This window comes from Drosophila tropicalis, unplaced genomic scaffold (genome assembly GCF_018151085.1).
Source record: "Drosophila tropicalis isolate 14030-0801.00 unplaced genomic scaffold, ASM1815108v1 contig_859, whole genome shotgun sequence".
NCBI lineage: Eukaryota > Metazoa > Arthropoda > Insecta > Diptera > Drosophilidae > Drosophila > Drosophila tropicalis.
In genome coordinates, this window is record NW_027173353.1 from 11,124,086 (window position 1) to 11,150,237 (window position 26,152).

General features: G+C 39.2%; 11 protein-coding genes across 14 annotated transcripts; 7 read left to right on the forward strand and 4 right to left on the reverse strand.

Moving 5' to 3' along the window:
• The first annotated feature begins 52 nt into the window (after positions 1-52).
• On the forward strand, positions 53-4,955 carry LOC137582545 (zinc finger protein 883). Its single transcript, XM_068297122.1, has 6 exons — positions 53-924; positions 1,401-2,262; positions 2,318-2,404; positions 3,126-3,596; positions 4,083-4,232; positions 4,297-4,955. Exons 1-6 carry the CDS (start codon positions 778-780, stop codon positions 4,374-4,376), a joined length of 1,797 nt encoding a protein of 598 aa, XP_068153223.1. The 5' UTR covers positions 53-777; the 3' UTR covers positions 4,377-4,955.
• Positions 4,956-5,622: 667 nt separating this feature from the next.
• On the forward strand, positions 5,623-7,506 carry Kyat (Kynurenine aminotransferase). Its single transcript, XM_068296083.1, is given in 5 exon segments — positions 5,623-5,632; positions 5,912-6,208; positions 6,265-6,501; positions 6,571-7,170; positions 7,172-7,506. Coding segments are annotated over 5 exon segments (1,350 nt in total). The 5' UTR covers positions 5,623-5,629; the 3' UTR covers positions 7,385-7,506.
• Positions 7,507-7,892: 386 nt separating this feature from the next.
• On the reverse strand, positions 7,893-8,680 carry COX5A (Cytochrome c oxidase subunit 5A). Its single transcript, XM_068296086.1, has 2 exons — positions 8,606-8,680; positions 7,893-8,547 (listed from the first exon to the last, which is right to left on the reverse strand). The coding sequence occupies exon 2, from the start codon at positions 8,532-8,534 to the stop codon at positions 8,085-8,087; it is 450 nt and encodes a 149-aa protein (XP_068152187.1). The 5' UTR covers positions 8,535-8,547; positions 8,606-8,680; the 3' UTR covers positions 7,893-8,084.
• A 30-nt stretch (positions 8,681-8,710) lies between these two features.
• Smyd5 (SET and MYND domain containing, class 5) lies at positions 8,711-10,242 on the forward strand. Its single transcript, XM_068296084.1, has 4 exons — positions 8,711-8,836; positions 8,898-9,512; positions 9,568-9,745; positions 9,814-10,242. The coding sequence occupies exons 1-4, from the start codon at positions 8,801-8,803 to the stop codon at positions 10,167-10,169; spliced, it is 1,185 nt and encodes a 394-aa protein (XP_068152185.1). The 5' UTR covers positions 8,711-8,800; the 3' UTR covers positions 10,170-10,242.
• Positions 10,243-10,279: 37 nt separating this feature from the next.
• Positions 10,280-11,492, reverse strand: Ddrgk1 (DDRGK domain containing 1). Its single transcript, XM_068296085.1, has 2 exons — positions 11,327-11,492; positions 10,280-11,261 (listed from the first exon to the last, which is right to left on the reverse strand). The coding sequence occupies exons 1-2, from the start codon at positions 11,418-11,420 to the stop codon at positions 10,429-10,431; spliced, it is 927 nt and encodes a 308-aa protein (XP_068152186.1). The 5' UTR covers positions 11,421-11,492; the 3' UTR covers positions 10,280-10,428.
• A 267-nt stretch (positions 11,493-11,759) lies between these two features.
• Positions 11,760-12,792, forward strand: eca (eclair). Its single transcript, XM_068296728.1, has 2 exons — positions 11,760-12,004; positions 12,067-12,792. Exons 1-2 carry the CDS (start codon positions 11,872-11,874, stop codon positions 12,582-12,584), a joined length of 651 nt encoding a protein of 216 aa, XP_068152829.1. The 5' UTR covers positions 11,760-11,871; the 3' UTR covers positions 12,585-12,792.
• A 408-nt stretch (positions 12,793-13,200) lies between these two features.
• On the forward strand, positions 13,201-16,916 carry LOC137582837 (peptide transporter family 1). Of its 2 annotated transcripts, XM_068297543.1 has the most exons (8): positions 13,201-13,467; positions 13,534-13,731; positions 14,220-14,448; positions 15,382-15,656; positions 15,720-15,925; positions 15,988-16,293; positions 16,353-16,595; positions 16,656-16,916. In XM_068297543.1, exons 1-8 carry the CDS (start codon positions 13,434-13,436, stop codon positions 16,764-16,766), a joined length of 1,602 nt encoding a protein of 533 aa, XP_068153644.1. In that variant the 5' UTR covers positions 13,201-13,433; the 3' UTR covers positions 16,767-16,916. The 2 variants fall into 2 exon arrangements, with proteins under 2 accessions (XP_068153644.1, XP_068153643.1); XM_068297542.1 differs by having other exon boundaries at positions 16,353-16,916.
• A 46-nt stretch (positions 16,917-16,962) lies between these two features.
• On the reverse strand, positions 16,963-18,466 carry nmdyn-D7 (nucleoside diphosphate kinase homolog 7). The gene is made up of 4 exons (XM_068297544.1): positions 18,264-18,466; positions 18,039-18,205; positions 17,814-17,981; positions 16,963-17,748 (listed from the first exon to the last, which is right to left on the reverse strand). Exons 1-4 carry the CDS (start codon positions 18,369-18,371, stop codon positions 17,052-17,054), a joined length of 1,140 nt encoding a protein of 379 aa, XP_068153645.1. The 5' UTR covers positions 18,372-18,466; the 3' UTR covers positions 16,963-17,051.
• Positions 18,467-18,773: 307 nt separating this feature from the next.
• aurA (aurora A) lies at positions 18,774-20,396 on the forward strand. The gene is made up of 3 exons (XM_068297552.1): positions 18,774-19,057; positions 19,113-19,365; positions 19,424-20,396. Exons 1-3 carry the CDS (start codon positions 18,899-18,901, stop codon positions 20,245-20,247), a joined length of 1,236 nt encoding a protein of 411 aa, XP_068153653.1. The 5' UTR covers positions 18,774-18,898; the 3' UTR covers positions 20,248-20,396.
• A 236-nt stretch (positions 20,397-20,632) lies between these two features.
• On the reverse strand, positions 20,633-23,135 carry LOC137582840 (uncharacterized). Of its 3 annotated transcripts, none has more exons than XM_068297548.1 (5): positions 22,890-23,134; positions 22,507-22,823; positions 22,139-22,444; positions 21,262-22,000; positions 20,633-21,199 (listed from the first exon to the last, which is right to left on the reverse strand). In XM_068297548.1, exons 1-5 carry the CDS (start codon positions 23,053-23,055, stop codon positions 21,141-21,143), a joined length of 1,587 nt encoding a protein of 528 aa, XP_068153649.1. In that variant the 5' UTR covers positions 23,056-23,134; the 3' UTR covers positions 20,633-21,140. The 3 variants fall into 3 exon arrangements, with proteins under 3 accessions (XP_068153649.1, XP_068153651.1, XP_068153648.1); XM_068297550.1 differs by having other exon boundaries at positions 22,190-22,444; positions 22,890-23,130; XM_068297547.1 differs by having other exon boundaries at positions 21,262-22,444; positions 22,890-23,135.
• Positions 23,136-23,389: 254 nt separating this feature from the next.
• Cortactin (cortactin) lies at positions 23,390-26,087 on the forward strand. The gene is made up of 4 exons (XM_068297551.1): positions 23,390-23,530; positions 23,695-23,877; positions 23,955-24,358; positions 24,417-26,087. Exons 2-4 carry the CDS (start codon positions 23,711-23,713, stop codon positions 25,520-25,522), a joined length of 1,677 nt encoding a protein of 558 aa, XP_068153652.1. The 5' UTR covers positions 23,390-23,530; positions 23,695-23,710; the 3' UTR covers positions 25,523-26,087.
• The last annotated feature ends 65 nt before the right edge of the window (positions 26,088-26,152 follow it).

A 26,152-nucleotide genomic window follows, 5' to 3' on the forward strand; every position in this document is an offset into this window, starting at 1 on the left:
AGCTTTTATCTACAGTGGTATAAGAAGGGTTCACTATCTATGCTGCGTCTCATTTTATACTCTGAGCATGGGACCCACTGTGCAATTGTTGGCTTGCAAATAACAAATTTCTGCGCAAGTACACAAACAAAGCTAGCACGAACAGCTGACTGGGGGGCCAAGTTGGGGCGGATTTGAGAGGGCAAAGTTGTTGTTGGTGTGTGAGGCTTGAGTTTGGAAAATATGCAGCCAATCCCCAAGCAGAAACAGCTTAACCACACATTGAAGGTCAGTTATCGCGGGAGTGCGCTCCGGACAAGTTGTCTTCGGACTGGGATAGACAGGCCCAGGATGCGGTATTAAAGGAGTCAGTGCCCCATTCGTCTTCTCTTCTGTATTTTCGTCTGTCAGATACAGACACAAAACTTTTTTTTGTTTCTGAGTGACCCCCATAGAGGTTTTCTTTCGCTCTATCGCTCCCAGCAGCAGCATCGTTCACCAAGCAGCATTGTATGCAAAAAGTTTTCCAATGAACAATTTTCACAGATGTTCATTTTATAAGGGAAATCAAATTGCAAATTGCTTTAAATAAAACAAAAAGTACTCATAGTTGCATAATGACTGGTAGTAGTAAAAGTAGTTGTAGTTGTTGTTGTTTTTTCTGTCGATGGCTCCACTTGGATCTGGTTTTAGCTAACGTTATGGTTGTGGTTACTGCAGTTTGAGTGCGCGTTTTATGCATTTTTATTGCATTTCGGCGGTGTTGTTATTGTTGCTGCTGTTGGTGCAACCATAGCAATGGAAACGTGTCGCACCTGTGCGCTTTCCATGTTTGTATGCGATTTTGAAAATGGAAACAATAATTTTTTGGACCTATTCCATCCCACATGCTGGCAAAGCGAAATGGGCCAAATACGCATGGAGTTTCTTAACTGGAATTTAAAGGTGAGTTTATTAAGGGCGAAATGTTAATTGAATGAAATGAATTTTGAACTTTAAGTTGGGAATAAATCGCCACACAGAAAGAAAATAAGAAAACTAGGACCACTTTGTTTTTACAGGTGTCAAAACGAGAAACCATTAAAGACTCTTTTTTTTTTTTGGATTGAACTCTTTATTTAAGATCTGTCCTTACCAGGTGAATTATTTAATTGCTTAACTTAATTGACCGGGTGCGGAACATCATTGAAGGGTGTGGTAAGGAAGCACCAGTAGAGGCACCGCTTCAGGCGCGTAGTCTGAGTACAATAGATTTATTGCCAGTTGTTCACATATCATCACATATCTTAATCAATTTTAACACAGAGGTAGCTAACACATTATCAAACAACCTCTGAATATCCTTTCGCTAGTAGTAGTTTCGGGTAGTAGTCCTTGTGACACAGCTAACTAATTGTTTATACATATATGGTATATTTCAGATATTACCGAATGATGGACTGCCTCAAAAGATTTGCAGCGATTGTTTTACAAAATTTTGTTCTTTATATACATTTCGGTTAACGTGCCAAGAGGCGCAAGTGAAACTATTAAATATATATGAGAAAATCGATGCCAGCAGTTTGGATGATCATTCGGAAGTGGAACTGGAACCGGATCTGGATACTGAGGAAGTTGATCTGGACTTAAACAATGATATTGATCCCACAAATGAAGCAACAACAAGAACAATGACGGTTTCAACTGAAGCAACACCAAACACTGCCACTGCTACTGCTGCTGCTGCTACTGCCCCCATAGAAATCTATATAGATGCAGCGAATGTGGCAGATGCAACCGAAGAATATTCTTCTGAGCTGGTCATAAGCTACGCTTGCAAATTCTGTTTCAAGCCGCAAGAAAGCTTTCAGTTGCAACAACTGCTTCTGGAGCACATTAGTAGCGAACATGATCCAGAGCAACCATATAATTGTCCTGAACCCGAATGTGAAGAAGCTTTCCAGGATGCCGCCTCGCGAACTGTCCACATGAAAAGTGTTCACGTGGAAAAGCAATTTACTTGTGATGTATGTGGGAAGAAGTATGGGGATCGTCAGAATTTAAGACATCATGTCGAGAAATATCATTCGGACACGGATTTCGAATGCAGCATGTGTGAGAAGCGCTTTTTCACCAAAAAGAGTCTTAAATACCATATGAAATGGCATAGTCCTGATCGCCAATTAAAGTGTCGTCACTGCGATCGATTGTTTATCTCATCTGTACATCTCACTAAACATATGGCCACCCACACCCAAATGGCAAGTGCCCGAAAGAGCGAACATTGTGGACTATGTGGCAAAGGTAAGCTTAGAAGTTATATTATATTAGGATTGTACTAAAATTACTCATCCTTCAGCCTTTATACACATTAAAACTCTACGCTGGCATATCTATAGACAACATGGCGGAGAGAAGCCCTACAAATGTAGCAACTGTACCCAAGGTGAGCTAATTGATAACTTATTAGATGTCTTCCAATGAAGCTTGATGCCCTTGAAGATGCTGTACAAAAGGATAGTTCTCTTCGATTTGAATTCAAAAAGTATAATGCTCTCTTTCGACAATATCTCCAGAAGAAAATAACTTCCAATTTGTAATTGGGAAATCGGATAATTAGATATAATTCTATGTTCTTTGAGAATGTCCTTGACAATTACGGCATCTATTATGAGAGGAGAGTCAGAAGGCTTCATTCACAGAAATAAAATTTTTGTGAGCATTAACATTAACAATATCAATTTGTTGCAAATTCATCAACACATCGAAACAAAAATATTCATCATAGAAAACTGTCTACTACGCCAAAGTCGAAGGCGACTGCTTCTTATAGTTAGTCAAGTCTTATGTGAATAACGGTAAACATAATGGCCCAATCTCGTTATTATTTTGTTGTTCTATTCATTTTGTTTTAGCACATAATTAGTCAAGCATGATCATTAATTAACCATACAGATACATACATACATACATAGATCACTTCTGCTAAAAAATTTATATCCGAATATGTATCTCGTGAGTCCAATGTAGGATTATCCCATGAGAGTAGCATGCCATCAATTCCCAAACTTTAATCAATTCATGACACCCCCTAAAATAACAAAAAACTAGTTGGCTCCGCGACAGTTTTTAACTGATCTTTAAATAAGACTTTTAATTTCCAACAGTCTTTGCATCGTATGCGGAAAAAAGGATACACATGCTGGAGGACCACATGGAGAATCTGACAGCCATTGAGAGAAGTGAGTGCATGCTCTGTAGACAGGTTTTTGGCAATGAACAGGACCTGGTTTACCATATGAAAAGGGAGCACTTAAAGAGCCCATCCGCTCCGGTGATTGTGAATAACAAGCGGGTTTTACAACAAAAACGCGAACGTCAGTATTCGGGCCTGTTCCAGTGCGATAGCTGTCCGCAACGCTTCAATATGAAATCTGCTCTGGAAAGGCATGCAGAGGTGCATTCCGAAAAGGATCGTCCTCATGCCTGTGCGCACTGTTCCAAGCGATTCAAACGTGCCCAGGATATGAAATGGCACATGAAAACGCACGAAAAAGTAAAGCCCAATGTGTGTGATGTGTGTGGCAAGGCGTTTGCCTTGAAGTATGTTCTAACCCAACACAAAAGGAGCCATGAAGGTCAGTCAGATCCCTAATGTTTATAATCATTTTGTATATACAAACATATGCATAGTCAATGTACTTCTATAATGTAGAGCAGGGCCCGAGGGACAAACACGTTTGTCACAGTTTTTGCGTGTAAGCCGAATGGCTGCCGAAGTTCTTACACAAAAAAATCAAGAGCATAAGGGCGGATTTAGTTTTGTTTGTTAAAAGCCCCAATTGTTGTTAGGGTTTTACTAAAAATTGTATGCATAAATTTATATGAAATATTACTAAAAATTTATGCACAAAATTGCATAATATATCAATATTTACCAATTTCAACCACTTTCTAAGCTATTTCATTTGGAAATAAGCCAGATGTAGCTTAAAACTGCAACACTGCCCCGATGTAGAGAAGCTATTGTGCCGTAGGTTCTTTATCCTGCATTTCATGCTCTTTCCGTTTCTCAATTTTTGTTTTTCCATTAATTTTGCAATTATATAATTTATTCTTTGCAGTTCTCGAAAAGAACTTCAAGTGCAATATATGCGGACGAACGTATCTCTTTGAAAAATCGCTGCGTCTCCATCAACGAGTTCACACTGGGATGACCTATTACAACTGTGACCTCTGTCAGGAACGTTTTGTTACCCATATTAAGTTAAAAAGTAAACATTTTTAAACAGAAATCTTTATAAGAACGAACCAAAAATTTATTGTATTTTCTTCCAGCTCATATGCAAAAGGTTCATGCCCAAACACAGGCAAAGGATTCCTCATTGGATAATTTAATTAACATTGTGATTTCCTAAATAATATAAACCCAAATAACAGGAAGTTTTAGAGCTTAGCTCTACAATCCTGAAATCTACATATACCCTCCATTTCCAAACTGTATCATTAACCATAGTTTAATCAAGACCATACGGACTAAAGCACAGGGATAGTGGTGAATAGGCAAATAATCTCTCTGACACTCTTGCTCCTTTCATTCCTGAACACATTTGATCTATAATATACATATAAATATATTTCTTCCTCGCCTTTCACGCCTACTTTATACATATATAGACACATGACCATTGGTGACCATTTTAGTGATAAAAAATGAAAAAACTAACCAAGAAGATCTAAAACCAAATTCAAATGTTATAAAAGCAATTTTAGCTCCAAAGCGAACTTTTAATGCTCATATTGATAAGATAACTGCATTTATTTGAAACTAAATGGGAAGAAAAACACATATTTACAATTACCAAATACGTATAAAAAAGCATATGGAACATATTGTAATATTATTATTGTATTAGTAGTTTGTAGTGCCAGATATATATACATATTTACTAACAAAGAAGAAATTAAAAAGAAAGCATTCATTTATTCAAATATAATATTATTTAGTTTGTTTTCAAAATATGAATTTTTATCTTTACTGCATCAAATCTCTCTCGAATAAGTTCACATTATTTTAAGGTTGTTTCAATCTGTGGATACCAAGGGCCTGGTTGGTCAGAATATGACAGTTTTATTCCGAATTACTTTAAAGTAACACCTACCAGATTTATCTACTTGTTGAATACCAAACCACGAAATGGAAAAAATAAGTGTGCTTAGTGAAATAAAAAAAGATTGCCAAAATAACAAAAACAACGACATTAAAAAAATACTTAATGATGTTTTAGCTGAGTAAGTAAACGTATAAATCTAAATATTTAGTATGCAACGTCAAATCTTCGCCGTTTAAAAAGCCAGAAAAATGTACTGGGCGGTGATATGTCGTCGGAGATATGTCGCTATGCCCTATTTTCGACCAAGCGTTTATTTAGGAATCACATGCTATGGTCACACCAGCCACAGAGTTTCCTTACAATTTTGTCCTGAAAGTCAGCAAATCAAACTAACTAACTGTATACTTTCTTACGCTTGAAACCGAGTTTAAGATGGACAATGTGTTGAAGATTCAATTATTTAAAAAACCGATCGATTGGCGCTATAAGTGTTGTAAAAAGCCTATCCCCCATTGTTAGTTTGCAACATTACCACTATTCAACACTGGCATGAAGGCATGGTAAGTTGTATTTAAGAAGTCTAATTCTCAAATATGACACTTGTATATATTCCGCTAGTCTAATCAAAAATCATTTTTATTATGCAACGTCATTGTACGCCGCATATTTTTTTTGAAACACTTGCATTTAAATTGTGATATATTTGTGATATTGCAAGGTAGAATTAAACCAAATGTCACGCACACATACGCTTCATTCACGTTGCTCTTCGGTTATCAGTAACAATAAACAAGCAATTAAACACTTTGATGAACCTTATCAATGTCACCTTTCCTTAGATGCTGAGAAGCTGCCGTCGCCTTTCTAACTGCTTGAAAGGGAACTTTAACCAGACTCAGATTCGGCACCAGCATAAAACTAATCCAAAGGTCATGGAGAAGTTTGATTTACCAAAACGTTTGCAAGGCAGCACTCCAAGTGTTTGGAATGAGTATATTGCTCTGGCCATGCAGTATAAACCACTGAATTTGGGCCAAGGGTTTCCCGATGATGCTGCACCATCATATGTAACAGAATCGCTGGCCGACATAGCTCACGATGAAAATCCATTGCTCCATCAGTATACCAGAGGCTACGTAAGTTGTCGAAAGCTTTTCGCAAGACTTGGTATAACCCACATCTCTTTTTCTAGGGACATGTGCGTTTGGTTCAGGCCCTGGCCAAGCTATATAATGGACTAATTGGACGCGAACTGAACCCTTTGAGCGATATTCTTATCACGTCCGGTGCTTATGAAGCTCTTTACTCTACCATAATGGGACATGTTGATGTCGGCGATGAGGTTATCATTATTGAACCATTTTTCGATTGCTATGAGCCAATGGTCAAAATGGCAGGAGGTGTACCACGATTTATTCCGTTAAAATTGGTAAAACAAAAAGCAATCTGAGTCCCACTATTTCCATACTCCCAATTAAAATGTTCCTATTATTTTTAGCGTAAAACTGAGGGACCAATTAGTTCAGCAGATTGGGTTTTAGATGACAACGAATTGGAATCGCTGTTCAATGAGAAAACCAAAATGATTATTTTGAATACACCGCACAATCCCATTGGCAAGGTTTTCCAACGACACGAACTAGAACGCCTGGCCGAACTTTGCAGAAAATGGAATGTTTTGTGTGTCTCGGATGAGGTTTACGAGTGGCTAGTGTTTGATGGTGCGGAACATATACGTATTTGCACATTACCTGACATGTTTGATCGAACCATCACAATTGGATCTGCAGGCAAAACTTTCTCGGTCACCGGATGGAAAATCGGTTGGGCCTATGGACCCACTCATTTGATTCGCAATTTGCAAATGGTCCATCAAAACTCTGTTTATACTTGTCCCACGCCCTTGCAAGAGGGTGTAGCGCGCAGCTTTGAGGTGGAATTGGACCGATTAGGTCAACCAGAAAGCTATTTCTTGAGTCTGCCCCATGAACTGCAAATAAAGCGTGATTTTATGGCAAAATTCTTGAGTGAGGCTGGTATGAGGCCAACCATACCCGAAGGCGGGTATTTTATGCTGGCTGATTGGTCGCCTCTTGCCCAAAAAAATCGATCTTAGCTCAGAACAGGATAAGCATAAGGACTACAAGTTCACAAAATGGATGACGAAAAACATGGGTCTACAGGGTATCCCACCTAGTGCTTTTTACAGCGAGCCCAATAAGACTTTGGGTGAGGATTTTGTACGCTATTGTTTCATCAAAAAGCAGGAGAATCTAAACAAGGCGGCTGAGCTGCTTCAAAAATGGAAGTAGAATTCTTTACCAACCAAATGTTTAATTAATTAAATACTCCAATATCTGGGAATTTAATTGATTTTATATATTCCATATTTTTAAAGTCTCTTGATTTGTCAAATAGAAACTTAAATACATAATTTCTTGTTATTTTGTAATCAATAATGTATCCAATGAAAACGGTTATAAATCGCAAAAAAGAAAAGGGCTTAAAAAATAGTACAGTTTGATTTCGAGAACCTAAAATTTATTAGAAACTCCCGATGATGTAAAAGCAAGGTTGTTGTGTCCTTGTTTAAAGGGTTATTTTAAATTCAGATTTTTTCTGGAATTTATTACTTATTAGAAGTGAACAGAGTAGAGTAAATGATGATTCTTTTGATATCAATCCTCTATTTAAATTAACCGCCAATCCACTATTTATGCAATTTCGATCACCATGATAACCTAAGGAACGAGTATTACGAGCCATTACATAACACCCACCTCTCTATCGAGAATAATAACAAAAACACAAATTTGCAACTATTTGGTAGCCTTACTCCAATCTCCTTTTTATTTGCAATCCAATAACATGTTCATCCGCACCATACATTAGATTTGCATTTATGGTAGTTCGTGTATCTGTCTGCTGTTTTCTTTGTAATTGTATTATGTGTTGCTTGTTGCATTAAACTAAAAGGGGTAAGAAAAACATTGATCGCTTAAATTGCCCCATTTAGGCATCGTACACGGACTTCAGGGCCAATTCGGGCTTGTCATAGCCCAGCTCCTCAATGGTTGGAATACCCAATTCAGTAAGTGTGGGAGTGATCTTTTCCAGCAAGTAGGGGTAGAGAGTTGCTTTCTGGTCACCACACTTGTCCTTGCAGCCCTCCAGCCACCTGATGGCCAAAGCAATGTCGTTCACGCGGCGAGAAGCACGTAGACCAGCTTCAATGATCTTGGGGCTGGGCACCAAATCCATGCCCAACAGATCATTCATTCCCTTACGGACCTCCCAACCGTCAATACCTTCGCGGCTGAAGTATTTCTCGTAACGTTTGTCGAATTCTTCGGCAGATTCCTCGGCTCCATGCAGGCAGCGAACAGCAGCCACGCGGGATGAGGTTACTCCAACGGTGCCACGCAAGGCATTGGCGAGCTTACCGGCTGTGATACGCAACATGGCTAATAGGAATCTATAAATTGCAAGATTTTTAGTTTGCAAAAAAAAATTTTGGTTAAGTAACAACTCACTTTTTTTCAGTTTGCTATTGACAGATATGGGATTGTCGACCAGTGTGACCATAGGTCTTGTCAAAGTCATATGGGTATCGATATATAGATTAGTGCTGGGAGACTTTTCTTTTTGTGTCCAAAAAAATATCCGCCTCTAATAAATGTTGCACGTGCATTTGGGCCACTTTGTTTAAGTGCTCTTTTTAATGAAAAATGAACCATTTTGAGATTCGTGAAATACCCGGAAAGGTAGGAGGCAATTTCTATAGCCAAAGAGATGATTAAACTATTCCATTGTGTTCTTTCAAAGGGTCGTGCCATGGTGGCAACAAAGAACTTTCAAACTAATGAAATCATCTTCGAGGAGGAACCATTTGTGTCCAAACAATTTTCATGGAATGCTGCCTACGGCTATGCCGCGTGTGATCATTGCATGCGCCCGCTTGAGACTGTATTGGAAAATGTACGGCGTTTGGCCAGTGATCCCAAGGTGGAAGTGCCATTGCTACAGCATGATCCTACAGTATCGTGGGTAAATCAATTCACACAATGCCCTAGATGTAAAGTTCGGTACTGCTCCGAGGATTGCTTGATGGAGGCACAAAAGCGTTATCATCGCGTGGCTTGCATGGGAGCATTTCGGGCTGATAATACACATCCAATAAATGTTTTAAATGAAACATGGAAGAAGATGCACTATCCACCAGAGACGGGAACTATTATGTTAATTGTCCGTCTTATGGCAATGTACCAGCAAAGCACCAAGAAGGAGGAGTTTTTCGAACAATTGCAATCCTTTCAGGCCTTAATTGTAAATCGGGAACAGAAAATTTATCACAAAATGCTCGGAGAAAATTTCGAACACCAAATGGAGCAGCTTTACCTGGCTTTTTGTCATGCATTTCAAGGCGAGGATTTTGCCAGGGTATGCAGGAGAAATAAAGCATAAGTAACTTGCTATAGATATCCAATATCCACAGTTTACAACGCCGGATGCATTTAAGACTCTAATGGGCATCATGGGGACGAACAGTCAGGGCATTGCAACAAGTGTTCTTTCTCAATGGGTCACCATTGTGTCAGACCTTCCCCTGTCCGATCAGGAAAAGGTTCAGTTGGATCAAGAGATTGATAATTTGTACGCTAAAGTTGGTGAATGTAAGTAACTTGAGTGCTCAAAGAAATATCAAGTCTTCTAATCGAAATTCTGTCTTTTATTTTTCCAGTTGCTGGCGAATTTCTCAACAACGAGGGCTCTGGATTGTATTTACTTCAGAGTAAAATTAATCACAGCTGCGTACCAAATGCCTGTTCTACGTTTCCCTATTCCAACGATATTGTAGTTCTTAAGGCACTGGCACCCATCCAGGAGGGTGATGAGATTTGTATATCATATTTAGACGAATGCCAATTGGAGCGCAGTCGTCATTCAAGACACAAAATTCTTTGCGGAAATTATATATTTATTTGCCAGTGTCCAAAGTGTCGTGCACAAGCCTCAGATCCTGATGTTACGAGCGATGAGGAAGACGACGATGATGACGAGATGGATGACTATGATGATGATGATGAAATGAACTAGACTTAGGCTAAACTATCGGCTTCGTTATAAAATATATAAGATCAAAATACAAACGCATTTGTATATATTAAAAGTTGATCTTTAGATTTTGAACTAAGTTTAACGGCAGCTTGGGATGGTAAATTCTAATTTATTCAAGCAAACTCCTAATATTAGTTGAGTTCTCAATTTGTACAATTTTTTTATTTTATTCTCTATTCAATAGAATCTGCAACTAATTATACATTTAATATGTAAGTGGCTAATAAATCTCAATTGATCAGGAGTCACCTCCAGCAGCGGACTGAACAGGCGTTAGGTTTATCAGATTATTACTGCTTTCGGCCAATTCAGCTATGGAAACACGGCCGCGCTGCTTGATAAACTTGGCAACTGCAGCCAATTCTTCTTGTGATATATAAATAAATTTGCCACGATCATCAATGACTCCAGTTAGTGAGCCATTCGCTTGAAGTTCCTGAATACGCTCAATTGCTTGTTGTGTCTTCAATTTAAACGCAACAGCTAAATCCTCCAAAAGGACCACCTTGTTGTCTTTGATGTACTGAATGAAATCAGCTAAGAGACTTTCCTGATCATCGGCATCACCTTCCTCAAAGCCTTCTTCCTCTACATTAAATGCAGCTTTCATTTTAAGATATTCCTCATGCTCTTTGCGCTCCCGTTCTTCTTTAGCCAAGCGTTCGGCATCCAATTTCTTGCGTTCAGCTTCCGCCTCCACTTCCTCCTGCTGCTTGCGCTCGGCATCTTCCTTGGCTTCCTTTGCCTTTCGCTTTTCTCGTTCCTGCAGTTCATGTTCTCTTTGCAATCGCTTCTGCTCCTTGGCCTCCATTTTTGCTCGTTTCTTTGCGCCCATTTTTTCGTTTAAAACAGCACTCTGTGGAAGTCGAGCACCGTCGGCTCCAACATTTTCTTCGTCGTCATCGGAATCCCCAGCAGCTGCTGGAGCGACAGCATCTTGAGCTGGAGCAGGAGCGTTCTGTTGCAGACGATTGCGTTGATTTCGGGCAATTTGAGCTCGACGCGGGACTCCTTCCTGGGCCCTCTGTGGCACGCCACGTCGTGGCGCTGCTGCTGCTGCTGGCTTTGTCTCTGCAAATGTTATTATGGTAATGATATGCATTTGTACAATTCTATGGAAAATGAAAAAAATTTACCCCCAGCTGCCTTATTCTTGTTCTGGAGGACGTACAATGTGGCCAACAGCACCAGCAAGGCAACAGCTATACCTACAAGTAGAATCAAGTCCATTATTTACTTAACAAAATGTCCAATCCCACGATATTTTGGCAAAAGTTAAACGTCAACAAAATAACAGCTGTCCAAAAAGGTCTAGGGATGGGTGCTTTATTTAGAGATGTCGAATTCGGCCAAAATAAATTTTTAGCTTTGATTCGCTATCATCTTTTGTGGCAAACTAATTTTTAATTTCTTTTGATTGGTTTCTGGTACATGTTTTGCAAAATATTAACTTATAAACAAATTAAATTAATATTTAACATGAATTTTATGGCCATTCGACTATTTATTATATTTAGCTGTTAAAGGCTAACTTGTTAGCATCTCTCATCAGCAATCGGACAGAAATTGTCGATTCGATCTGGCACTTTTTTTCATGACGTGTCGGCGAACATAACTAAAACTAAGTTAATTTTTTTAAAATAAATATAATTGGAGAAAAACAAGTGTACACAGCTCGAAAATGCGCAACCAATTCATCTGTGTAGCCCTGCTGCTGTGCGCACTGAATAGTGCCTGCGGATTGTACTTCCACATATCGGAAACGGAGAGAAAATGCTTTATTGAGGAGGTGCCCGACGAGACCACAGTGATCGGTACAAAGACGCCAACTCAGAGAATTCAGCAGACGCTAACAAAATTTATTTTTCGTTTTTAGTTAATTACAAAGTGGAATTATATGACCCACGCTCCAATGGTTTTATGCCATCCTCGCCCGGCATAGGCATGCATGTGGAGGTTCGCGATAGCGACGACAAGGTTATTCTTTCACGTGTGTATAGTTCGCAAGGACGCATATCCTTTACATCGCACACACCCGGCGAGCATGTTATCTGTATGTACTCGAACAGCACAGCTTGGTTCAGTGGAGCCCAGTTGCGTGTTCATCTGGACATTCAAGTGGGCGAGCACGCCATCGATTATGCAAATGTGGCTCAGAAAGAGAAGCTTACCGAGTTGCAGTTACGTATACGACAGCTGCTGGACCAAGTCGATCAGATCACCAAAGAGCAGAACTATCAGCGCTATCGGGAAGAACGCTTCCGTCATACAAGCGAGAGCACAAATTCCCGTGTCCTTTGGTGGTCATTGGCTCAAACCGTGGTTCTTGTCTGCATGGGCTTCTGGCAAATGAGACATCTGAAGAGTTTCTTCGAAGCCAAGAAACTGGTCTGAAGAATTAACAAGTGCTTGGTCTCTTCAATTTTTATTCAGCTCATCATTTGGCTTCATGGTGCAATCACATAGTTCGCGTACTTTTTTCGAAAGATCAACATACCATACGAAAATGAATATTGGCTCACAACTTCAAGCAACTTTTAGTTATAATTTTTTTGTGTAATTTAATAAAAATCCATTGTACGATTACAAAGGAGGCAGAGAACTATGTATGTTTTGCCCTTGTTGTATATAGCTATAATGGTTAAAAACAGTCACTTGAAAGATTCCAAACTGCATGAAAAATCAACAATTCTGTAACGATTTTCCTATTTCTTGATTATACCATTTATACCACTTTTGTATCAGGGTAATGTCAACTCCAGTTCAAGTTGGATCCTTATCGTTCAAGTCAGCTGAGCCGGCAAATCCCGTGACTTACTTTGCCTGACTGAGCGCGACTTGCCGTTGGCTTATCAGTCCTAGGAGATAACCTGTTATATTCAAATAATGCATCTCAAATTGACTTTTATCGCAATGTTTGTTCTTGTGCCTCGCTACGATGCGTCCGCGTCTGCAGCCGGTCGTAACAAAGGCCACTTTTTAGTAGCATTTCGTCTGTGCTAAGCAACGGTCGATTCTCTTTGGCGGTAGTTGTTAGACAAAAATACGTTTTCTTCGGCTTGTCCAACAATTGGAGCTCATTGTGAACGAGAAACGACAAACCCACAAAGCCACAAAAGCTGGCGCATGTAATTCAATCTGCCTGTTTGAAAGAAAACAAACAGACCCAACATTTCCCTCCCTCGTTTTACCTTAGTTCATTCACGTCGGATTAGCGGGTGTTGTTGGTAGTGGTAGTGGAAAATGTATCGGGCTACGGAAATTGGCAGCGAAGAAAGTGAGTTTGGTTTCACGGCACGATAAGATATGAGATAAAAGATTTGGGTACATATTGCCGTTCTAGCTTTGCCAGCCCTCGCTGAGCTTACCCAGGCCGACTTTGAGACGGACATTGAGCGGAATCAGTTGAGACAACGCAAATCATTACCCAATTATGGTGTGGCTCCTATTCAAATACAACTGGAGTATAAATATCCACGAGCCGTATATTTCGTACTGGCTACCAAATTTTTTGAGGCCTTCGCCGCCAATGGTATACGGAGTAAGTATGCAAACGTATATAGTGACCCATAAATCACTCCAAAGGAATTCCATACAAGTGCAATCAGTGTCTTCAGACCTTTTACAATAATTTTGCATTGTCTGGCAGAATTGTTCTTAAAAATTCCGTATACTGAGCTTATCAGATCAGAGGGAGGTCTTAATGAAAATGTATTTCATTTCATGCGAGGTTTCTATATACAAAAAATGTATTTACTACAGATTGCTCACCTCGGTAATCGAAAAATACGAAAAAAGCGCATAAGATAAGACAATGCATTCAAAATTTAAATTCAGTATTCCATTTTAAATCAATCCCAGCAAGTTAGTAGTAAAGGAAAATAAAATCAAAGAAACAGAAATGAATAAAAATTCCCCCAACTCTATTTAGGAAACGAAACAATTTAAGATGAAAATAAAGTGTACATATTATTTACATTTATCACATTGTTGGGGCTTCCTACATGGATTCTAATATATAATTTTCAGCTATACTTGCATTATACCTACGTGATGATCTCAATTTTACGGAAAGTTTCTCTACAATTATGCTGCATATATTCAATTTCTTTGGTCAATTCTGCCCGATATTTGGAGCGGTTTTGGCGGATAGTTATTTGGGTAATATTCGAACAATCTCAGGATTTTGTTTTATCTATGCATTTGGATGGTTACTTTTGACCATGACATCTCTCCCGGAAGTGGGTGTACCTCTGACGTGAGTATCCTTATAGACTTCTATCTAGCAATAAAAAAATCACTTTGTTTTTATACCCTTGCAAAAAGGGTATATTAATTTTGGTCAGAAGTGTGCAACGCATAGAACGAAGCATCTCCGACCATACAAAGTATATATATTCTTGATCAGCACGACGAGACGAGTTCAAATAGCCATGTCCGTCCGTCTGTATCAACGCAAACTCCTCCTAGACCGTAAGAGCTACAGAGCTGAAATTTTGCACGTAGGCTTGTATACACTGCAGGGGTTGTATATCTCGGATTCAGCCGGATCGGACCACTATATCATATAGCTCCCATACAAGCCCCAAAGTCACGAACAGTGACTTTTCTCAATAACTTCGTTATTTTCTATGTTATTATCGTGAAACTTAATATTCGAGAGTTTATTACGCCTATAAACTACTGTACTTGTAAATAACTTCGTTACTTTTACCGCGATTGCTTTCAAATTCAACATTTGTTAGTTTAATATATATTTTAATGACTGTGCCAAATTTGATCAAGATCGGGCGACTATATCATATAGCTCCCATAGGAACGAACGGTGGAAAACAGTGACTTTGATCAATATCTTCGCTATTTCCTATGATTGTAGGCCATTCTTTCGCAAACATAAGCCTTTTTAGATAAAACGTTCTTCCACATTGATGGCTATGAGGTAAGGAAAGAGTTACCAAAAAAGTTGCAAGGGTATACAAACTTTGACGCGGTCGAAGTTAGCCCCGGCCCTCTGGTTTCTAGATTTAATGGCTTGTATTTATATAGAAATTACAAAAAATTAAACAAATTTATAATTTTCTAAATTAAAGCGATTTAATAATCCTTTAGAGAACTACAAATTGGTTTCTTGTTTTAATAATTTAAACTTTTACTTTGTGAAATAACTTGATATTTTTCCTTATCTATGCAGACTGATAGTGTCGATATCATTGCTGCTTATAGCCGTGGGAAATGGTTCCATAAGGGCCTGCATCACTTCTCTGGGGGCATTACAATTTAAGATGCCCGAACAAGCTGTCCACTTGGCTGAATATTTCTCGTTTTACTATTTTGTGTACTATTTTGGTATATTTCTTAGTAAAATCCTTCCGCCTTTAGTGCGAGCCAATACTCAATGTTTTGAAAAGACTCAATGCTATCCAGCTGTCTTTGGTACACTTGGAAGTGCTTTTCTATTGGCTTGGGGTAAGTCAAACATCGAGTTAAGTATTATGATGTATCTCAGTAAAACCTTTTGAATACTTGCAGTTACATTTTTGATTGGAAAATGTTTCTACAAACCGGAAAAGATATCCAACGATAATATACTTTTTAAATTTTTTGGCTGCATTAAGACCGCTCTTGTCGAGAAATGGCGACGTCGCAAATCAGAGAAACGCCCAGACTATTGGTTAAAGAACGCCATTGGTCCCTACGATCACAGATTTGTCCATGATGTTTCCAAAGTTCTAAGAGTGGGTCGAATGGAAATTGTTTTGTATTTTCTATTATGATTAATTATTTACTTTCATTGCAGCTTTCAAAATTGTTTATACCTTTACCATTTTATTTTGCCCTGCTGGCCCAACAAGACTCTAGTTGGACATTCCAGGCCTCGATGATGAATACAACGGTTCTAGGTGTTACCATCGAACCAGATCAAGCTAAGGCTATAGGTCCCATATTTCTATTTATGCTCATACCACTTTGGCAATATGTGACATCTCCTTTGCTGCGTCGTCTTTTCAATTGGGAACTAAAGCCGTTGCATAGCGTCACTGCTGGGGGTATATGTTCAGCAGGTGCCTTTTTCTGTGCTGGAATTTTGCAAGACAGAATTATAGTGAGAGTGATGTATGCACAATCTTTTACAATTGTATTAATTTGTATTTTTTGTTATAGAATTCACCCAGCCAATCGATTAATATAGCTTGGCAGATGCCACAATTTCTGCTGCTTATGCTTGGGGAATTGCTTTTATCCATTCCGGGATTACAATTCGCCTTTACCCAGGCTCCAGCATCCATGAAATCTGTGGTAACCGCTGCTTGGTTTTTAAACAATGCTTTTGGTAATCTCATTGTGGTTCTGGTTACTGAATTTGATGTGCTTAGTTCTCAGAAGGCCGAATACTTTTTTTATGCTGTCTGTATGCTAGTTTTTATAATTATTTTTGCCTTATTGGCCTTTGACTATGCACTACAGGAACGAAAAGTACGATACGCTGCGTTGACTGAAATAGTCGAGACTGAGGATGAGTGTAGAAATGAAAGGGAGGAGGATTGTCCCAGTACTAGTCGAAGTGTTAGCATATGAAATTCAAATTCAATCATTCAGTGGGATATAGCAAACACTTTTCGACGATCAGGTGTTTTCAATTGCCAACAGAAAACATTGAACTTATGTTATAAAATAAGTATTTTTATATTCTTAACAATTTATAAATATAGGAGAACTTATAAACAACTTTACAAGAGCCATTTGTGAAGTTTGTTACAGCTTCCAAATACAATTGTTATTTTGCACTTGTAATTTATTTACATATGAACTAAACCAACTAAAATAAATATTTAAACTAAAATGCCTATAAGAGGACCCGTATTAATCGAGTATCTTGAACATATACTGAAGTTCCAGATTTGTATCATCACGTAGATCGGTGCAATGCACTGCATTTAGTACTTTCGACTTGCCAAATTTGGCACGCAATGTATGTGGCCGCAAAAGTTTGGCAATCTCAGGATCCATGGGTCCACAGAAGTTTCGGAAGTCAGTGTGGGAGACTTTTTCAGGATCCTCGGCAAAAACCTCTAAGCACATGCAAACACCACTAGCTAACTGCGCCACCATGGGTATATATTCGGGTAGAATTCCCCGATAGACCTCGTAGAATTCCTCACAATTGATACGGGCCATTAGAATCATTCGCATGGCTGTTATTTTAAAACCATTCGAGAGTATTTCATCCACTATGCTGCCCAGATGACCATCCTTTATGCTGTGCGGTTTAATAATAGCCAATGTGGTGTTTTTAAATATACAATCCTTAATAATACTGCGTCGTTCTTCAAAGAAAAATTTGAGATCCATAGCCACATCCTCCTCTCGAGCAGGACAGTAGAATCCATGTCTCACTTCTTCTATATCAAACAACTGCTCCATGCTGGGCGACAATCTAATGGAAGTGGAAGCATTCTCAGATTTATATTTGGCACAAGCTACCATAATGTCTACAACATTGTCACCAATCAACTCAAGGCTGATCGCCGGACCGGAGAGCAGCTCGTTCATCAGAACACTAAAAATTTATGAATTTGGATTTGATGTTATGTATGTATCTTCTATATGTTCTTTGGCACTTACGAGGCTGTTACGTCGTTTTGTTGCTTGCCCGACAGAAACTTTGTGACCAATTTCGGTGTAAATTGAACCATTAGGCCATCATTTATATTGATTTTGTTCTCAATTAAAGTTTTAAGAAACTTGCCCAAATGTTTGGTCCACATGTTATTCTTAAGCAGTACAAATCCCCTAATGAAATGACACAATAAAGCGACTAAAAAACATTTCAGAACATTAAAACATTACTTTTTCCTATATCTTGCCAAAGTGTTCCGAGTCGATTCATCAGCATAGTCTACAATATCGAACTGCCGGCCAAAAACATTAATCTTGGATCCCACAAAGAAGTCTCGTTGTGATAGTTCTGGTATCTTCGTGCGGCGCAAAAACGTTTTCTTACTGCGCTGATCAAACTAAAAATAAATGTGGAAAAATGATTTCAAAATTCAAGGGATACTTCGAGAGTCCTACCACTTCCACCGCCTGATCTACTATATAGTAAGTCACCAAAAAGGTGCGTATAATGGCTGCTTCCACTTGATACCATTCGGCCAGGAAGGCCAAGCGTTTTTCACTCATTTTGCAGAAATATAAATTATTTTGCGTTTGTTTGCAATTTTTTTAGTGAAGCCTGTAATTGTTTTAAACTGTTTAAATCGGTTTCCCTAGACAACGATAGTAGTCGAAAAGCACCTTTGTTATCGAACCGAACAACATGACACAATGACAGTGCTTTTTGTTGGCTTTTTATTAAAATAAATAAATACAGTTTAGCTTGAAACAGCTAAAAATATTAATATTCTTTTGTTAATTACACAAAAACTAGGCAATAGTTTTTTTTCCTTTCGCTTGATACCGAATTTATGTACCTTGAGGCTTTTTTAATTTTATTATACAATTGGAATGTTATAGTGTCATAAGTTCATAATCGATACACTTGACTTGCCATTCACAGTGACGCGGTGACAACCGCTTCACAATTCAAACGAACGGCATTTTATTTTCATATTTTATGCCCCAGAAAACTATCGTGTGTGATTGTGATTATTTTGTTTTAAAAAATTTGAATGATATTGTCTGTTTATTTTGTTTAATTGAGTGCCAAAATGTCGCATCAGTCTCATTTTAATCATAACCATGTGCTTCGTCCTACGGATAATACAAATTGCTTGCCTGTTACCCGGCCAAAGCCAGATGCAGGATCAGCAGCTGCAGTGGCGGCGGCTGCGGCTAACATGAAAAAACAATTGTTGCTTACAAAGAAGGTAAAGGGAAGACAACAGTGAAATGTGATTTATATTATCAATATTCTTGAAATAGCACCCAACTAATGAGAACAGTGTACCAGGCGGCGTCTCGACCCATAAGACTGTGACTTCAAGCTCAACAAATCCTGGCATCCTGTCCAGACCTGGCGGAGTTATACAAAAGCCAACTTCCAATCCCACGGCCAAAACGGACACCGGTTTTGCAGTGCCAGCTCCAGTAGGCGAGGCAAAGAAATGCATTGAGAAGCCAACAACTGCAGCAGCAGCTGTAGTAGGATCCTCTACGGGAGCCACCAAAAAGACTGGTAAGTCTTTTACGAAACACTTATTGAGTTCATTTACCAAACCGGTAATCTTTTCCAGAAACTGGTATTCCCCCAAGACCAAAAAAAACCTGGGAGCTAAGCAACTTTGATATTGGCCGTCTATTGGGTCGTGGTAAATTCGGAAATGTCTATTTGGCACGCGAAAAGGAATCTCAATTTGTGGTGGCTCTCAAGGTTTTGTTTAAACGTCAGATTGGTGAATCAAATGTCGAGCATCAGGTGCGACGTGAGATCGAAATCCAATCGCATTTGCGTCATCCGCATATTTTACGTTTATATGCCTATTTCCATGATGATGTGCGCATCTATTTGATCTTGGAATATGCTCCACAAGGGACACTTTTCAACGCTTTGCAAGCACAGCCCTTGAAACGTTTCGATGAGCGACAATCGGCCACTTACATCAAATCCTTGTGTTCGGCTCTGTTGTATCTGCATGAACGTGATATTATCCATCGTGACATCAAACCAGAGAATCTCTTGCTGGGCCACAAAGGCGTTTTAAAGATTGCCGATTTCGGTTGGTCAGTCCATGAGCCAAATTCCATGCGTATGACTCTGTGCGGCACTGTCGATTATTTGCCGCCAGAAATGGTCCAGGGCAAACCACATACCAAGAATGTCGATCTTTGGAGTTTGGGTGTGCTTTGCTATGAACTTCTTGTGGGTCATGCTCCATTCTTTTCAAATAACTATGACGAGACGTACAAGAAGATTTTGAAAGTAGATTATAAATTGCCCGACCACATTTCAAAGGCTGCTACACATTTAATATCCAAGTTATTAGTTCTCAATCCGGCACATCGTTTGAATTTGGATCAAGTTATGGTGCATCCATGGATAATAGCGCATACTCAATAAGAGGGTCAATCAGCTTTTAGTACTTTATTTTTTTTTCACTTTTAATTTGTTTAGTATTTTAGTTCTTCACCCCCCCAAGTTATCACGACACGTAATTTAATTATGGTTTATTGAATAAAAAAATTAATTTCTGTGTGTTTCTTAAACAATGCTATCGTGAAATGAGTATACAACACTATTTTAAAATATTAACCCTTCCATTCAAAAGATCAAAAATGCAAATATAATTGATCATTTTGCTTTTTGTTTTATCACAGAAAAGAAAGTCGACATTTTTTATGCAAGAGATTTACTATATATTCAGAATTCTACACAGAGATACGCTGCTAAAGAATTCCTGCAAAAATAATAGTCATAATACAAATAAATGAATAGGTGTAGGAAATTTAATCGCAACAGGAGATATAAATTTTTTATGTAGATATAGAAAAATTAAGGAAACCCATTTTTCAATGGAATATGCAAACACAATATAAATTTGAATGTAGAAAGTGTGTAGCAAACGTTTTTTTCTTTCTTTAACAGAAATTAAGCAGAACTTGTATTGTTTTTCATTATTTTCAGATATATATGTAATAATAAATTATAAATAAACTTTCAGACTTTCTAATTTAGTTACAATTCTTCCATTAACAGATTATTGTTTTTTTCTTCAAAAAAAAGAAGAAAAACGCAAAGTTTCAAATACATTTGTATAATAGAAATGTGTTTCTTGTGAATTGAATGGTTTTCGATAACTTGTACTTTACTTAGTAACTAATTAGCTAAATTAATGCCATAGATTGAGACACTGTTTGTTCGTATATGAGAGGATGCTGGTGGACGATTTAGAACTTATATCTTCTTGTTGCACACTTGCCGCATTAATGCTAAAAGGATCTTAGAGAGCATACCTAATGTCTAATGGCTTCGGCGCCTTGTTTGCGAAGCGCCGCGTTGGAATAGTCATCCTCTGCGAATGAAAACAAGAAGAATTGTGTTAGCAGTGGACTGATATTGATATATTCAACTAACCATCTTGATCCTCTTCCATGCCATCGTCGATATGTAGGCCTTCTGGAAATTCTTTGCCCTGATCGGCGGCAATTTCATTATTTAGATTTTCATCGAGTAAATGTTGAGGCTGCTTCACAGCCACATCATTCATATCATCATCATCTTCCCCCACACCGCCGCCTCCAGCACCTGGACCACCTGCCAATGCCTGCTCACCATCTGGCTTAGGTCCCTCTTCAGGGCCACCTTCACCCTGACCGCCTGGTCGTGGAGCTGGCAATTCACCATCAAAGAAATGTTGCTCAGCTCCTCCTACGGCAGCTGGCAAATTAAAGTTTGGCTCATTTAGAGCATCTTTCACCTCATGGGCACCAGAATCCTCATTTGGTTTTGGCTTGGTTTCTAACTCGTTTACCACATTGGCATAACGATTGTTGGCTTCATTTTTTGGCAGCTCCTCTGCGGCCGTATCCTCGCCCTTGTTCTCGAAATTGTCGGGAATGGGGGCCACATTTTCAGGTAGTTTGCGCTCCGCTGGCTTAGCTGGTGGGAGAGCTAAAGGAGGCAACCCGCTACTACTTATGCTGGGCTTCGGAGCAACTGACGCATTTGGACCCGCATTCTGTTGCTTAGCAGCACCAACTGAGCTTGCGCTGGTGCTAATTTTGTGTGGTGGACCCAAGGGCGAGATATTGCCAGCGGAGGCTAGTTGGGGCTCTTCTTGTTGAGGCTGAGGCTGTTGCGATTTCGGGATAATCTGAAAATTTTCAACAGAATTTAATATCAGACTATTATTCTGGCGCATGAGGGGCATGAGCTGCTCCTTTGGATGGTTAGTAGTAGTAGTAGTTATTGTTGCTGTTCTTATTGTTGGGTTAGTTGCTAGCAGTTTTACCCCGAGGCCGCCGTCACCGCCACCAAGTATCTTGTAGAGGCCTTCACTCACTTGTACTTGCTCATCAAATGTTTTGGATTTATCATTCTGCGGTTTCTCAATACTATGCGCCAGCTGACCGGGATTGGCATGTGTACGCGTAGTGGTGGCCATATGTTGGCCAGGTTTATTCAATTGCTGCTGATGTGGTGCCTCGGCGGGCTGGACCTTAGGTACAAAATGACAATTGGCCTTATATTCCTTGAGGGACACTTCCAAGGCGTGAATCTTATGCTCGGACTCTAAACGAATTTTATCATGTTTTTCCTATAAGTTGGAAATAATTCCTTTAATTCCTTGATCATCTGTTTACATTGACAACAACTCACCTTCCATTGGGCTACCTCTTGCTCCTTTGCCGTCTTGTCCTTATGTAGTTCCGACAACAGGGTTTGTAGCTTTTGTTCAAAGGCAGTTGTATCTTCTATATGCTGCTTCTTGCTCTTTACAAACTCTGCCTCCAGTTCATCGTGCTTAATGGTTAATAGTTTAAACTTTTCCACTTGCCCTTCGTATTTCTCCTGCGCTTCCTGCTGTTTTTGCATGGCTTCGGACAGTTGGTTATCGTACTTTTCTTGCAGACCCATCTTCTCAGAACGCAATAGATTAGCCCTCTTTTCGGCTGTTAACTTTTCCGCAGTTAAAGCTAAAGAAATTTAAACTAGGAATTGGATCTGGCGTGGCAAAATTATGGAGAATGAAGGAAACGTACATTGCATCTTTACACTGAGCCCCTCCTGAAAGGCGCGACTCTCATCCAATTGTTGTTGCGATAAATGATAAATAACAATCATCATTAGCAGAACTATAAACATGGTCATCAGTATACAGATGCGAACGCGCCCGGATCGGGCAAATCTTGTTGAGCTCATGCTCATTGTTTTGTTTTTAATATATATTTTTGATTGGTAGCTAAAAGAATTGAACTTTATTTAGTAAAGTGTTGCCACACCACTCTCAGAAATTTAATTGAGAACTCTGTTTTTTTTGGCGTCAGTGCTGACCGCATTTCGCTAAAGATTAAAATTAAAATTAGGCAGCTATATATAGTTTTCGGTCGCACAAAAATGTAAAATTTGTTTTAGAAATTACAGAAAACAGATATCCATAATCAACCCGAAGGTGCGCTTGTGGCACTCTTTCTTTTCGTTTACCGAAAACTTATTAAAAAAAGCTAGAACTTTTGGGCAGCGCAAATCCAGCTAGAGTCCCTGTAAAAACTAGTTATGGTCACACTTAGACCGCAAGCGGGTCACATTATTTTTTCTTATTTATCTGCAAAAACTAACGTTAAAATATCCAATAAAAATTGTAAATTCTAAATTGTAAATTTTTTAAATTAGTAACAAGCGAGTGAGTATGAAAACCCTTTTTGGAAACTGTTATTGGCATGTAGTTGCAGTTGGCAAATGGCGTTTAAAAAACCGGCCCCTCCCTTTTACTTATCTGTCTCCTGTGCCCCCACCCCTCTCATTCCACATATTCAAATGTTTATCTTTTGTTCTTGTCGAAAATAGAGATAAGACTAAGGCTATGTGGAAAGCAAGTGCTGGACACCATATCCAGGCCAACAGTGGCCCAGCGGCTGAGGATGATGATTGGGAAACTGATCCTGATTTTGTGAACGATGTAAGTGAGCAGGAGCAGCGTTGGGGATCAAAGACAATAAGCGGCAGTGGACGGACCGCTGGTGCAATCGAGTGAGTCATTATTGGTAACATTTTGCTGATTAATGAATAATTTGAGTGGGTTCATTGTTCCCTGTTTCATTTATTAGCATGGACAAGCTGCGTGAGGAGACCGAGAAGTCAGATTTGGATAAGAAGAAACAATTGCTTAAGGATCAAAATATTGGCTACGGCTATGGTGGCAAATTCGGTGTTGAAAAGGATCGCATGGATAAATCTGCTGTGGGCCATGACTATCAAGAAAAAGTGGGCAAACATGCCTCACAAAAGGACTATAGCGAAGGATTTGGTGGAAAATTTGGTGTTCAATCTGATCGTAAAGATAAATCTGCTGTGGGCTGGGATCATCTAGAGAAAGTAGAGAAACATGCATCGCAAAAAGATTATTCCACTGGCTTTGGTGGCAAATTCGGTGTTCAATCGGATCGTAAGGATAAATCTGCTGTCGGCTGGGACCATATCGAGAAGGTGGAAAAGCACGAGTCACAAAAGGGTGAGTTGCGGTAACTTTGTTCGTTCTGATTGTATGTAATTTTGAAATTTTTCAATAGATTATTCTAAAGGTTTTGGTGGTAAGTTTGGTGTACAAGAGGATAGAAAAGATAAATCCGCCGTTGGTTGGGATCACGTAGAAGCTCCCCAGAAGCATGCCAGTCAGGTGGATCACAAGGTTAAACCCATCATTGAGGGAGCGAAGCCGTCAAATTTACGTGCCAAATTTGAAAACTTGGCAAAGAATTCGGAAGAGGAGAGTCGTAAACGTGCTGAAGAGCAAAAACGTTTACGTGAAGCCAAGGATAAAAGAGATCGGGAAGAAGCTGCCAAGCAGACTATTGTGGAGAATACACCTCGATCTTCTGGAGAGGAAAATGGTACTTCTTCAGCGCCAGTTAAAGGCAGTCGAGCGGCTATTCAAACCGGTCGAACTGGCGGCATAGGCAACGCCATTAATGCCTTCAATCAAATGCAATCACCAGCAACACCAGAGACGCCACCAGTGCGCAAAGAGCCCATTTTTATACCTAAGGAGCAACCAGCTGCAGTTACAGTCGTTACTCCAACGCCCACAAAGGTTGAAGAAGTGGTTCCACCAACAGAGACGCCAGTACCAATCACTTCAGATCCTGCTCAAGTGGTTGATGCGACGGCTTCAGTTGCTTGCCCAACGCCTGCTCCTGTGACTGCTCCCCCACCAGATGTCGTACCAAAAATCGAGGTTGAAACTGTGGCCACGCCCCCAAGAAGTGAGCCCCAATCTCCAGTTCATACAACTCAATCGGATACTCATCCGCAACATCCAGCTGCACCCGAACCGGAACCAGTATCTGAACCAGAACCGTTGTATCAAAATCAAGCAGAAATTAAGGCTGCTTCTCCATTACCAGCGGCAAATTCCGGTGTTGCTCCCGCTACCGCCTCCTCTGCCGATGCGGATGCCATCTATGCCAATTCGGACAATCTTGCCGACTATTTGGAGGACACTGGCATTCATGCCATTGCATTATACGATTACCAGGCTGCCGATGATGACGAGATCTCTTTTGATCCGGATGACATTATCACCCACATTGAGAAAATTGATGATGGTTGGTGGCGTGGCCTTTGCAAGAATCGATATGGTCTTTTCCCAGCCAATTATGTGCAAGTGACTAATTAAAACTCCTGAGCCTAAGTCTCAGTTAGAGTAACTGCAACAAATTCTTCCGTTTTGAAATTTATGATAGAACAAAAATAACCCCCACTTGTATTTAATTTACTAATGATCCCAAATAAGATTGATTCATTCATCCGCTACTAACCCCGGCCCCCAGGCCCTCTATTCCCACATTTAAAACGATATGTGCAACGAAACAGTTTAAAGATTGAAATTTTTAGTGAGGATTGCCCCGAAATTCATTTTATTTAAATTTACTCATTGTATTCCATTAATTTTTTATATTTTTACTTAAACAAATTATATTTGACATTCTTTGTATTTGTAATGTGAGCGTATTTTAAAACGAAAGAAGTACGCAATTCACAAACAAAAAAATAACCATATATGTATTTATATATTCATATATTTCGATATGTTGGAGTTTTCAAAGTTTATTGTTATATTTTATTTGGATTTGTCTAAAGTTTATAAAGTGTTTCTACGTCAGGATAGAATGTTTAAGACAGTCACAAAAACAAAGTCTGCTCCATTTTGATATAAAGAAATAAATCAAATAACTACAGAATGTGTAAATAACTTTTTAAATATTTTTTTTTAAATTTTACTCATACAAATCTTAAATTCCGCGCC